At 47.4% G+C, this 12,634-nt stretch overlaps 1 protein-coding gene across 5 annotated transcripts in view; it reads right to left on the reverse strand.

Annotated features, from left to right (window-relative positions):
• Positions 1 to 12,634, reverse strand: part of arhgef28a (Rho guanine nucleotide exchange factor (GEF) 28a) — a 680,059-nt gene that overhangs the window by 535,231 nt on the left and 132,194 nt on the right. For all 5 annotated transcript variants that reach the window (XM_072516088.1, XM_072516093.1, XM_072516090.1 and 2 more), the window contains exons 3-4: positions 5,908 to 6,055; positions 4,672 to 4,965 (exon numbers count right to left, since the gene is read on the reverse strand). In XM_072516088.1, coding sequence (XP_072372189.1) covers positions 4,672 to 4,965; positions 5,908 to 6,055 — 442 coding nt within the window. The remainder of the gene's footprint in view (positions 1 to 4,671; positions 4,966 to 5,907; positions 6,056 to 12,634) is intronic.

Genomic DNA, 12,634 nt, shown 5'->3' on the forward strand with positions numbered 1-12,634 from the left:
TTGCAAAAGAATTGGAGTACAGGAATAAAGATCTACTGCTACAATTGAACAGCACTTTAGTGAAGCCACATCTGGAATAGTGTGTGTAGTTTTGGTCTCCATATAGGTCAAAGATCATAGAATCTATAGTGCAGAAGAAAGCCACTTGGCCCATCGAGTCTGCACCAGCCCTTGGAAAGAACACCCTTCTTAAGCCCACGCCTCCATCCTATCCCTATAACCCAGTAACCACATCTAACCTTTTGGACACTAGGGGGCAATTAAGCAACTACCCTGCACATTTTTGAACTGTGGGAGGAAACCGGAACATCCAGAGAAACCCCACGCAGACATGGAGAGAAAGTGCAAACTCTACACAGTCACCCGAGGCTGGAATTGAACCCCGGACCCTGGAGTTGTGAGGAAGCAGTGCTAACCACTGTGCCGCCCCAAAGGTATACAAGGATATACTTACATTGGAGGCAGTACAGGCAGGACGCCTGACTAAGCACACCCTTGTGAAATGGGCACTTTGAGTTGCTGGAGTCAATGAAGGTTTACTAAATTGGCCCCAGGGATGAGGAGGCTGTCCTATGATCAGAGGCTGAGTAAATTGGGCCTATATGCACGGGTTTTAGAAGAATGAGCGGCAATCTCATTGAAACCTACAAGATTGTGAAGGGTCTTGACAGATTTGGACACAGAGGTTGTTTCCACTGGTCAGGGAATCCATAACATGGGGACACAGTCTCAAAGGGGCCAATCATTTAGAATGAGATGAGGAGAAATTCCTTCACTCAAGGGATACTTAATCCTTGGAACCAGAGGGTTGTTGATACTCCATCATTGAATGCATTTCAGGCTGAGTTGACAGATTTTTGGCATCTCGGGAATTAAAGGATGGAGGGAGCAGGTGAGAAAGTGGAACTGAAGCCCAAGATCAGCGATGATCATATTGAATGGCAGAGCAGGGTCGGTGACCTTATGGCCTACTCCTGATCCTGATTCTTGTGTATCCCAAATAACCTCCATGGGTCAACACGTTCAGATACACTACAGTACTGAAAAATGCAACATTCACTTCTGTTTGGTGCAAAATTTTAAAATGCTATTTAAAGAGTTTCTTCTGCCATTGATATGGGTTTCTATTCAGCTGAGGGAAAACACAAAAATGTCATCCAACACAAGAGTCATATTTGGCGTCAAAGGATAAATGCTATTTTTGACCATGGTCTGGTCTGATCTCCATTGCAGCCCAGACATACCTGTGAAGTTAGATGGGCTTCGAAAGACATTGCAATGCTCCTATATGTAGGGCATCTGAACAATGTGAAGATACAGTTGCAGGGCCTGTTCAGATTTCTCAGCAGAGGGCTGTGCATGATCACAATGTTTTACTGACAATCTTCCAAATGATTCATGATTGAGGAGATCTGTAATGATCTAATCATACAAATGGAATTTCCTAAAGATATTTACAATGTTAAGTAATGAAAGAAAATGAATTTATAGTCTCCAGTATGATTCAGTATATTTCAATTGTTTTTCTCATTCACATAACAAAAGATCACCCTTAGTCTAGACCACAGTCCATAAAATCAGCCGATTACCCTATACACAATTCTTGATTAGAAATGGCCAAGGAAAAACGATAAATATTTTTATTGCTTCTTCTGGATACCTATTTTAGAGCCACATTCCACCTAATCTCTGTGTTTCACAAGCCAGAGTAAAAGTTGACAATTCAGTAACATTATGCCAAAGATTTGCCTTCTGATCAGAGAACAATTTCCTTTCAATGATTCTCAGTAGTCCGTCATAATCAGATTTGAAGTTTGTAAAATAATCCAAGAAGACAACAAATTGTTTGCAATACAAGTTAATTAGTTTTAGCAACAAAAAAAGCATTTACTAAACATGAAAAAATTGGATGATGATACAATACTCCCCCAATAGGTTTAGTTAAGGGGCAGGAGGTTTAGGGGAGATGTCAGGAAAAACTTTTTCACCCAGAGGGTGGTTGGACCCTGGAACGTCCTGCCTAAAACGGGGGTAGAGGCGGGAACCCTCACAACCTTTAAGAATTATTTACTTATTGTAAATATCTTCAGTAGGGGGCAGCACGGTAGCACAGCAGTTAGCACTGTTGCTTCACAGCTCCATGGTCCCAGGTTCGAACTCCCAGCTTGGGTCCCTGCCTACGTGGAGTCTGCACGTTCTCCCTGCGTCTGCGTTGGTTTCCTCCGGTTTCCTCCCACAGTCCACGATATGCAGGTTGGATGGATTGTCCATGCTAAATTGCCCTTAGTGTCAAAAAAGGTTAGGCAGGGTTACTGGGTTGCGTGGATGGGATGGAGGTGTGGGCTTAGGTGGGGTGCTCTTTCCAAGGATCGGTGTAGACTTGGTGGGCCCAATGGCCTCCTTCTCCACTGTAACTTCTAAATGAGCATTTAAATGCCAGAGCATACAAGGCTACGGGCCAAATGCTGGAAAATGTGAGTAGAATAGTTAGGTGCCTTAGTGCTGTCACGGGTGTGATGGGCCAAAGGGCCTCTTTCCGTGCTGTAAAGTTCGATGACTCTTAACTTACCAATTACACACAGGTTTTTGGATTAACATGGATTACAAAGTATATCTTAGAATCCCTAACGTGCAGAAGGAGGCCATTGGGCCCATCAGGTCTGCACCGACCCTCAAAATGAGCACCTCACCTATGCCTACACCCCCGACCTATCCCTGTAACGCCACCTAACCGTTGGATACTAAGGGGCAATTTAGAATGGCCAATTCACCTAATCTGCGCATCTTTGGCATTCATGGGAGGAAACCCAGGCAGACATGGGGAGAATGTACAAACTCCACACAGACAGTCATCCAAGGTCAGAACTGAACCCAGGTCCCTAGCGCTGTGAGGCAGGAGTGTTAACCATTGTGTCACCATGCCACCCCAAGTTACAATCTTAAGCTACAATAGTCTCACTAACACACAAAGTTCCTTTTAAGCACACAAGATGAATGTGGTCAAATACACACTCCACTCTGAAGCCAAGTTAGTGCCTATGGATTTCTCCTAAAATACCCCGAGGTGATTGCCATGAGAGTTTCCAAACTCCACTCCCAAAAACACGCTATTTTCTCATTATTTTGCTTTCCCTTAGCAGGATGCATTCCAGACCAGGTTTTCCAAAGGGCACTTTTAAACAAAGTTTCTGTTCCATTTCGAACAGAGAATCCATGCATGGATTTTATGCCAATCCCTTTAGGGTTCCCTTACATTGACTGCTGTGCAAACTGTTCACAATTGCTTTAACCAGACTCTAGTAAAATGGCATCAGACATTTGATTTACCTTGGAGTGCTGCTGTCCACCTTAAATCTGATTACTGCAATTGTCTCTTGAACTCAGAACACTTTGTTTACTGTTCCTTGAATTCTGTTCGCTTAACTTAAACATTATCTTAAACATTCTTTCTGTCCCAATTCCCTGGCTATCTGGACAGTAACTGGTGCTCTCGGCAGCCTGCCTCTTTGCAGCTCCTGTCCTGTCCAGTCTTTCTTCTGGCAAATTTGGGAGAAGTTCATTCCCCAATGACCTGTCTCCAACTGCATTATAACCAGCTAAAACTAAAACAAAAAGCTTTTTTACCTTACAAGGGCCTCTAGTTGCTGTGCAACACCCGCATACCTCTGCTGGCCTATTTATTCTTCATGCCATTACCCTCTCTAAGCACAATAGAATCACAGTGAGAAATGAAAACAGCCCCCACACATGCAAACATCTTTGTCCAGCATGATCCAGCTGTAGGATTTTACCCTTCCAGGCACAGAGGCATTAAATTAAATTGAACACATTTAAAAATGTACCTTATTTCCAACACCAATATAAGTCCCTTAAAACTAACTTAGTTTTCCTAACAACATCAACATGCTTTGGCACCTTCAAAAGATTTCTTATAGATGGATATCTCATGAGTATTTTTCAACTTTATTATCTGGGCAGTAATCTGACCCACCCATTCGCTTTGTGTTCCAATAAAGTCAACAGAATACAAATCAGATGGGTTTTGTAAATGTTGGGTAATCCATTTTATTAGGATACTGTCTGGACATAAAATTGAAAATTATCCCACTTATCTCCGAGCAAACAGGCTGGCTATTACCTGCAGATGTAACCTCCAAATTGATTACTGTATTTTAGGGGAGCGCTTGTGTTTTTTGCAAGCTCTGGCTCTGTTCATCCTTTAATTCGTCATTTCATCCTGGTGCACCTGTCATATTCATCTTTTTCTGGGTTGCTATTACGCTCCCAGACCAGACCCAACAGTGGCTAGGATACTGGACAAAACTCCAATATTTTATTTGAATTATGTAAGGATGTGATGAATGGATAACTCGCTCCAGGACTGATTTCAGACAAAACAGTGATATTGTATATGAAAACAAACTTTATTCCGAACACAGTATTCAAATATCTTTAACATCACACAAATAACTTCCAATTACACCTTAAACAATGCTAATCAATAATGAAACAATAACCCTCTGCATATTGTACACCTCTTATTTAAATCTGATTTAATCCTCAACTTCCCTAATAACAGATCTATCTACTGCTAATTGTGAAAAGCACAACATTCCCTTTTCAAATGTGTCGAGTCCCATTTTGTAAACAAAAGATTAACTATATAATTACCTTGTCCTGCCCACTTTCCAAGCAGATTCCAAGATGGTAGTAATTCTAAATGTTCAATAGCAGCAGTCATCTTCTCATCTAAGGACTGCACAGCCTCCATAGTTAGGCTAAATTGTTCAAGCAAGGTCAGGTGACTAGTGCAAGTCACTGTGTCAGCACTTTCAACCAGAACCTGAGCTAGTTTTGACGCGACATCCTCAACATAGGTTATCTTACTGCAGCCAACGATAGATACCGAATTTCTTTCTGTATACATGCAGGCAGAAACTGTAACATCTTCCAAAGTATCGTGACCTGCAACAAAACCCATGAATAAGTATGGAAATAACAAATGCAGTGCTAAATATAATGCAGTATTAAATAATACATATATATTTAAGTGTCAGCCTTGGCTCATTTACTTCTGAGTCAGGAGGTTGAGGTTTCATTCTTATACTTCTTATAGCAGTTTAATATAACTGGGTGGGTTACTAGACTGTTTCAGAGGACATTTAGAAATCAATCCCATTGTCGTGGGTTTGAATGATAATCTGGTAGTTTCATTGTTACCCTGCTAGCTTTTTATTCTGAATTGATATAATTAACTGAATTGGAATTCTCAAGCTGCCATGGTTGGGATTTGAAATCAAGTCTCTGGAACATTCATCCCGCCCTCTGCATTACTAGCCCAGTAACATTACCACCATGCTTCTGTTCAAGTTATGTCCTGGCTTTAAAATTATCTTCCTTGTTTTCAAATCCATCCATGGTCTCGCTTTTTCTCATCTCTGCAATCTCCTCCCGCCCCAGGCCTCTTGAGCCTCTCGATTTTATAACACTCCACCACGAGCAGACCTGCTTTTAATTCCCCAGTGGTTAGCACTGCTGCCTCACCGCACCAGGGACCCGGGTTCAATTCCAGCCTCAATTCATATTTCATTTTATAATACATCTGTAAAGCACCTTGGGAAATTATATTCATTATAGGTGCTTTATAAATACAAGATGTTGTTGTCATATAGGTATAATTATATTGCCCTGAAAGACTAAATTCCCAATCTTATCAATTCTCCAAATGAATGACGTGCTAAATTTAATAAAAGAGACCCTGACAATACTCTCAATATTAGTTTCAGATACAAGAGAACAGAAACTATTTTCACCATCTCCATGTTCACACAAATCAGACACTTAAAAAAAGTGTTTATATGTATTTTTAAATCACACTCAGTAAAGTATCCAGTTCTGCACGCTTACCTGGAACAACTGACTCCAATGTCTTAGCATTAAGTCTCTGTGCCACAGTTATATGCATCTGACTTGAGCCCTCATATACAAAGTATAATTGTGCATCCTCCGGTAAAGAGCAAGGATCTTCAAACACTGCGAGCATAGACTGCTGCCCCTGAAAACAAAAGAAACCTAATTATTCACAGTGCATGGGAAACCATTTTAGGATAAATTCAATCATTAATTCTCATACACAGCTCGGGGGGTAGATATGTTATGATGAGTGGGAAGCTGGAGGGGATGCCGGTGGTATTAGTGAATATCTGCGCACAAACCTGGGACGACGTGGAGTTTATGAGGCGGCTACTGGGGAAGATCCCGGATGGAACAGATAGTGGGCGGGGGGGGGGGGGGGGGGGGGGGGAGATCCATGGAGGTTCGGACCACCAAGTGCGAAGGAGTTTTCTCTTTATGCCCACGTGCACAAAGTATACTCCCGGATCGATTTTTTTCGTTTTGGACAGGGCTTTGCTGGCTGGGGTGGTAGATGCCGAGTATTCGGCGACTGGTGTGTTGGACCATGCCCCACACTGGGTGAATTTACAGGTGAGAAAGGAGGGGGGTCAGCGCCTGCAATGGAGATTAGATGTAGCACTGTTAGCGGATGAGGAGGTGTGTGTGCAGGTGAGGGGGGTATGTGGAGATAAATGACCCAGGGAGGTTTAGGCAGCAAAAGTATGGGAGGCACTGAAGGCAGTAGTTAGGGGGTAGCTGATTTTGGTACAGGCTCATAGGGAGAAGGTGGAGCGGGCAGAGATGGATAGGTGGTTATGGAGATTCTCCAGGTGGATAGAAGGTACTCGGAAGCCCCGGAGGTGGGGTTGTTGAAGGAGCAGCAGAAACTGCAGATGGAGTTTGGTCTGATATTCACAGCGAAGGCAATGGGGCAGTTGAGGAAGGTGAGAGGGTCGGTGTATGAATTTGGGGAAAATGCCAGTAGGATTTAGCACACCAGCTCAGGACACGGGAGGCGGCTAGGGACATAGGGAGAGTGAAGGATAGAGAGGGGATCATGATTTTGGATCCAGCGGGTGTGAATGGGGTGTTCAAGAAATGTTATAGTCAGCTGTATGAGTCTGAGCCCCCAGCTGGGATGGAGGGGATGAGGCAATTCTTGGAGGATTTGGAGTTTCCAAAGGTGGAGGAAGGGTTCGTGGAGAGGCTCGAGCCACGATCGGGATTGTTGATGTAGTGGAGGGATTCGAGGCCATGCAGTCAGGGAAGTCCAGACAAAAACCCAGTGGAATTCTATGAGGTTTTCTGGGATGCTGGGTACGTTACTGGTGAGGGCATATAATGAGGCAAGGGAGCGGGGTGTTCTTCCCCCAACAATGTCACAGGCTTCGACCTCATTGTTCAGGGTCCTTCTCCTGCTTCAGAATCAATGAGGGTCATTGAGACCAATCTCCCTAATAAATGTAGACGCCAAATTGCTGGCCAAGATTTTGGCCTTGAGGTTAGAGGATTGTGTCCTGGGGGTGATAGGGGAGGACCAGATGGGATTTGTCAAAGGGGAGCAGTTAACGGCCAATCTTAGAAGGCTCTTGAATGTCATCATTATGCCCGCTGAGGAGAGGGAGGTGGTGGTGGTCACTATGGACGCAGAGAAGGCATTCGAACGGGTGGAGTGGAAATATTTGTGGGAGGCCCTGGGACGGTTTGGGTCTGGGCAAGGCTTTGTAGACTGGGTCCGGTTACTGTGCCAGGCGCCGGTGGCAAGTGTGCGGACGAACCGAGTGAGCTCGGGCTATTTTAAACTGAGCCGGAGTCGAGGCAAGGATGTCCCCTCTCCCCACAGTTGTTTGCTTTGGCTAGAGAGCCATTAGCGATGGCGCTGAGGGAGTCAAAGGGATGGAAGGGGCTTGACTGGGGGGTGGCGGAGCACAGGGTCTCGTTGTATGCGGACGACCTACTCCTGTATATTTCCAACCCGTTAGGGAGAGATTATGCGGATCTTAGGGGAATTTGGCCGGTTCTCGGGGTATAAATTGAACATGGGTAAGAGTGAGGAATTTGTGATCCAGGCGAGGGGGCAGGAGAGGAGACTGGGGAGTTGCTTTTTAAAGTGGTGGGAGGGAGCTTTCGACACTTGGGGATTCGGGTGGCACGGGGGTGGGAACAGTTACATAAATTAAATCTGCACTGGTTAGTTGAGCAAATGAAGGAGGACTTCTGGAGATGGGACATGCTCCCGCTGTCACGGGGGGGGGGGGGGGGGGAGGTGGGACATGCTCCCGTTGTCACGGGGGGGGGGGGGGGGGGAGGGTACAGACCATAAAGATGACGGTCCTCCCGAGATTTTTGTTTGTTTTCCAGTGTCTCACTATTTTTATACCAAAGGCCTTTTCTAAGCGGTTAATGCAGTGATTTCTGGGTTTGTATGGGCGGGCAAAACCCCGCTGTTTGATGGGGTTTTGTATCGCTACAAGATATCGCTCAAGCCGAATGCCACCCCAGTCATCCATGCACCACGCCGGGTGCCGGCTCCTCTCAAGGATCGTCTGAAAACGCAGCTACGAGAGCTCCAAGACCAGGGCATCATCTCAAAGGTCACGGAACCCACAGACTAGGTCAGATCCATGGTCTGCGTCAAGAAATGTTAGGGACGAGTTAAAGGTTGTCGAGGGGATCCTTCTTAAACTAGATAGAATTGTCATTCCCCAAAGCATGCAAGCCATGGTGCTCAGACAGATCCATGAGGGTCACCTTGGGGTCGATAAATGTTGACGCAGAGCTTGGCAGGCAGTCTATTGGCCTGGCATCAGCCAGGGCATTGCCAACACAGTCCTCAACTGCACAACATGCCAGAAGTTTCAACCAGCTCAGCCCAAGGAAACACTGAAACAGCACGAGATCATGACTTCTCCGTCGTCCAAGGTGGGGATAGACCTCTTTCACGCAAATGGGCGTGATTACATGCTCTTGGTTGACTACTTCTCCAGCTATCAGTAAGTGGTGAAACTGTTGGACCGCACATCCAAGTCAGTGATTAAAGCCTGCAAAGAGACGTTAGCCAGGCACGGCATACCACTCACAGTAATGAGTGACAACGGCCCATGTTTCTACAGCCAAGAGTGGTCCGACTTTGCACGATCCTACCACTTCAGTCACATCACATCCAGTCCCCATTACCCGCAATCAAACGGGAAGGCCGAAAAAGGGGTCCATATTGTCAAGTAGTTGCTGTGCAAGACTGCAGACTCAGCCTTGGACTTCAACCTGGCGCTGTTGGCATACAGGGCAACCCCTCTGTCGACTGGTTTGTCTCCAGCGCAGCTGCTCATGAACCGCAACCTGCAGACGACTGTTCCAGCCATCCATGTTCCAGACCTTGACCGCCTCACGGTGCTGCAGAAAGTGCAGCGATCCAGGGACCAGCAGAAGATCACGTATGATGCGCATGCCAAGGATCTACCTGCGCTGGCTCCAGACGATGTTGTTCGCGTCCAGTTGCCTGCGGGAGGTTGGTCAGCCCCAGCTATTGTCGTCAGGCAGGCTGCCCCCAGGTCAAATGGCTGATGGCTCTATTCTACGGCGCAACAGGAGGGCGCTACGAAAAGTTCCCTGCCCACCGCCTGGCCGCACTTCGCATGTCATCATGCCTCCTCCGGACATCTCGCACCACAAGGCCACCAATCTGGCAGCGATCCCGCCTCTCCATGAGGCCACCGACATGGCAGCAATCCCGCCTATCCAAGTGCCAGCGTCCCCCCCTCCACCTCTGAGGCGATCGACAAGAATTTGTCGCCCTCCACAAAGACTGAATCTATAGACTTAAATCTTGTAAATTTTGTTCAGTTTCCTCTGTACCTGCACAACAGACACCTTCCCATGTACATATGTTCATTCACTCACCACTTGTATATAATCATGCATGTATATATATCGCCACGTTCCAAAATTTACTTCAAAAGGGAGGGATGTCATAATATCCACTCATGTATATAATGAGATGCAGACAGGCAGTGATTGACACACAGGATAACCAATGAACACACCCAACACATAACAACCAATCACCAGACAGGACACCACCACTATAAAGCACACAGGGCATTAAGACTCTCACTCTCTCTACAGGACACAGCTACTGAGATAGTAAGAGTGCACAAGCCAGTGAGCACTATCACCATGAGCTAGAGAGTTAGTCTGGTCAAGCCAGTAGGAGGTTATCAGTTAGATTGACTCACAGCAGACTATGTACAGCAATCAGGAATTCAATAAAACAGTGTTAGACCATCTCCTGTGTCAGAAGCCTGTTTCTAGTATCACTGCATCCAGTTGCAGTCAACGTTGAACCAACTTACTTAACACATCACCCGCGAGTAAGGAAAGTTCTGTTAAAGCAGAGCCAAGGGAGGTTGGGGAGGGTTGGCCCTGCCGAACTTTAGAAATTACTACTGAGCGGCAAATATAGCCATGATCAGGAAGTGGGTAGTGGAGGAGGGGTTGATATGGGAGCGGGTGGAGGCGGCATCATGTAGGGGCACAAGCTTAGGGGCACTGGTACCGGCACCTCTGCTGTTCTCGCCAGTTCGGTACTCCACAAACCCTGTGGTGGTGGCAGCTCTGAGAGTATGGGGGCAGTGGCGGAAGCATATGGGACTGAAGGGAGCATCAGTGCGGGTTCCAATTTGTGGCAATCATCATTTTGTCCCGGGGATGTTGGATGGGGGGTTTCGGAAGTGGCAGAGAGCTGGGATTGAGAGGCTGGGGGATCTGTTTATCGATTTCCTTGTTTAGAGGATTTGGAGGAGGAGCTTGAATTGCCGGGTGGGAATGGGTTTCGCTATCTGCAAGTGAGGGGCTTTGTACGAAGGCAGGTTTCGACCTTCCCATTTCTACCGCCACTGGGGATACAGGATGAGGTAGTTTCAAAAACGGGAGTGGGAGAAGGGGAAGGTCTTGGAAATTCATAAAGAGCTTATGGAGTGGGAGGGAACCCAGATAGTGGAGGTAAAGTGCAAGTGGGAAGATGAGCTGTGTAAGGAGCTAGAGGCAGGTCTGTGGGAGGTTGCTCTGAGTAGAGTCAACACATCCTCATAATGTGCCAGGCTCAGCCTGATACAAGGTGGTTCACCGGGCACACATGACGGTGGCCCAGATGAGCAGGTTTTTTGGGGTGGAGGACAGGTGTGTGAAGTGTGCTGGAGGGCCCACAAATCATGTCCACATTTTTTGGGCATGTCCGAAGCCTGGGGGATTTTGGCAGGGATTTACGGATGTCATGTCCACGGTGCTAAAAACGAGGGTGGTGCCGAGTCCAGAGGTGGCGAACTTGGAGTGTGGGAAGATCCGGGAGTTCAGGGGGCGAGAGAGGCTGACATTTTGGCCTTTGCCTCCTTGATAGCCCGGAGATGGATCTTATTAGCGTGGAGGGACTCGGAGCCCCCGAAATCGGGGGTATGGGTTAGCGGCATGGCTGGGTTTCTCACGCTTGAGATAATTTAATTCGCCCTGAGAGGATCAATGTTAGTGTTCGACCGGAGGTGGCAGCCGTTTATCGACTTCTTTGGGGGAAACTAAACTGTTAGCAGATACAATAAGTTGGCGGGGGGAGGTTAGGGAATGAGTGGGTGGGTGATTTAGTTTAATTTAGTTTAGGTGGGATAAGCGAGAGGAGATGGAGGGACTTGGGAACTGTGTGTATAAGCTATGTTGGCTGGGTATGGTTGTTGGTTGGGGGGTGGGGGGTGTTATTTACTGAATTATGTTTACATTTGTATTTGTATCTTTTGTTGTTACAAAATCATAAATGCCTTAATGAAATGTTGATTTTAAAAGAAAATTCTCGTTCACAGATCAAATTTATATTGGTTGGACGTCCTTGCACGATGATTCAGTTGTGCACTGCAGGAAGATATTGGTGTACTGTTATTTCAGAAGAGTAATGGGAAGTACCAAATAGGTCTGAGATCTTGATTTGGGGTGAGAGAATGTTAAATTAGACTTCTGTAAAATGCTTTTTCATTCCTAAAGATAAAGGTGGATGATATGGGGTGGGATTCTCCCAGCCCCGCGCCGGGCCGGAAAATCCCCGCAACCGCGCCACGCCGTCCCGACGCCGGCACGCGATTCTCCACAGAGCGGAGAATCAGCGCCATTGGTGCCGCGCGGCGCCGGTCGCGGGCCACTCTAAGCGACTGGGCCGCCGATTCTCCAGCCCACATGGGCCGAGCGGCCACTCTACAAAGGCAGACTCCCGCCGGTGCCGTCCACACCTGGTCGCAGCCGGCGGGAACTCTGCGCACAGGGTTGAGTGACAGCCTGTTTTGGGGGGGGGGGGGGGGGAGGCTCCGAACCCGGGCGGGGGCCTCTGATCCCAGAGGATGGCCTCCGATGGGGCCTGGCCCGCGATCGGGGCCCACCGATTGGCGGGCCGGCCTCTCGCTCCCCGGGCCTATTTTCTTACGCTCCGGCCCCTGAACCCCCGCGCCATGTTGCGTCGGGACCGGCACGTTGAGGGAGGCCACCGCGCATGCGCGGGTTGGCACGGCGCACAGTTTGCGCCGGGATGGGCGGCTGGAGCGGCGTGAACCGCTCCCGCACCATGCTGGCCCCCTGTAGGGGCCAGAATCGGTACTCCCAGTGGCTCGTTCACGCCATCGTGAAACGCGAAGGCGTTTCCGACAGCGTGGACACTCTGCCGCCGAATGGGAGAATCCCGCCCATTGTCTGTCTTAAATAGTCTTAG

Source organism: Scyliorhinus torazame, chromosome 9 (assembly GCF_047496885.1).
Source record: "Scyliorhinus torazame isolate Kashiwa2021f chromosome 9, sScyTor2.1, whole genome shotgun sequence".
NCBI classification, from domain to species: Eukaryota; Metazoa; Chordata; class Chondrichthyes; order Carcharhiniformes; family Scyliorhinidae; genus Scyliorhinus; species Scyliorhinus torazame.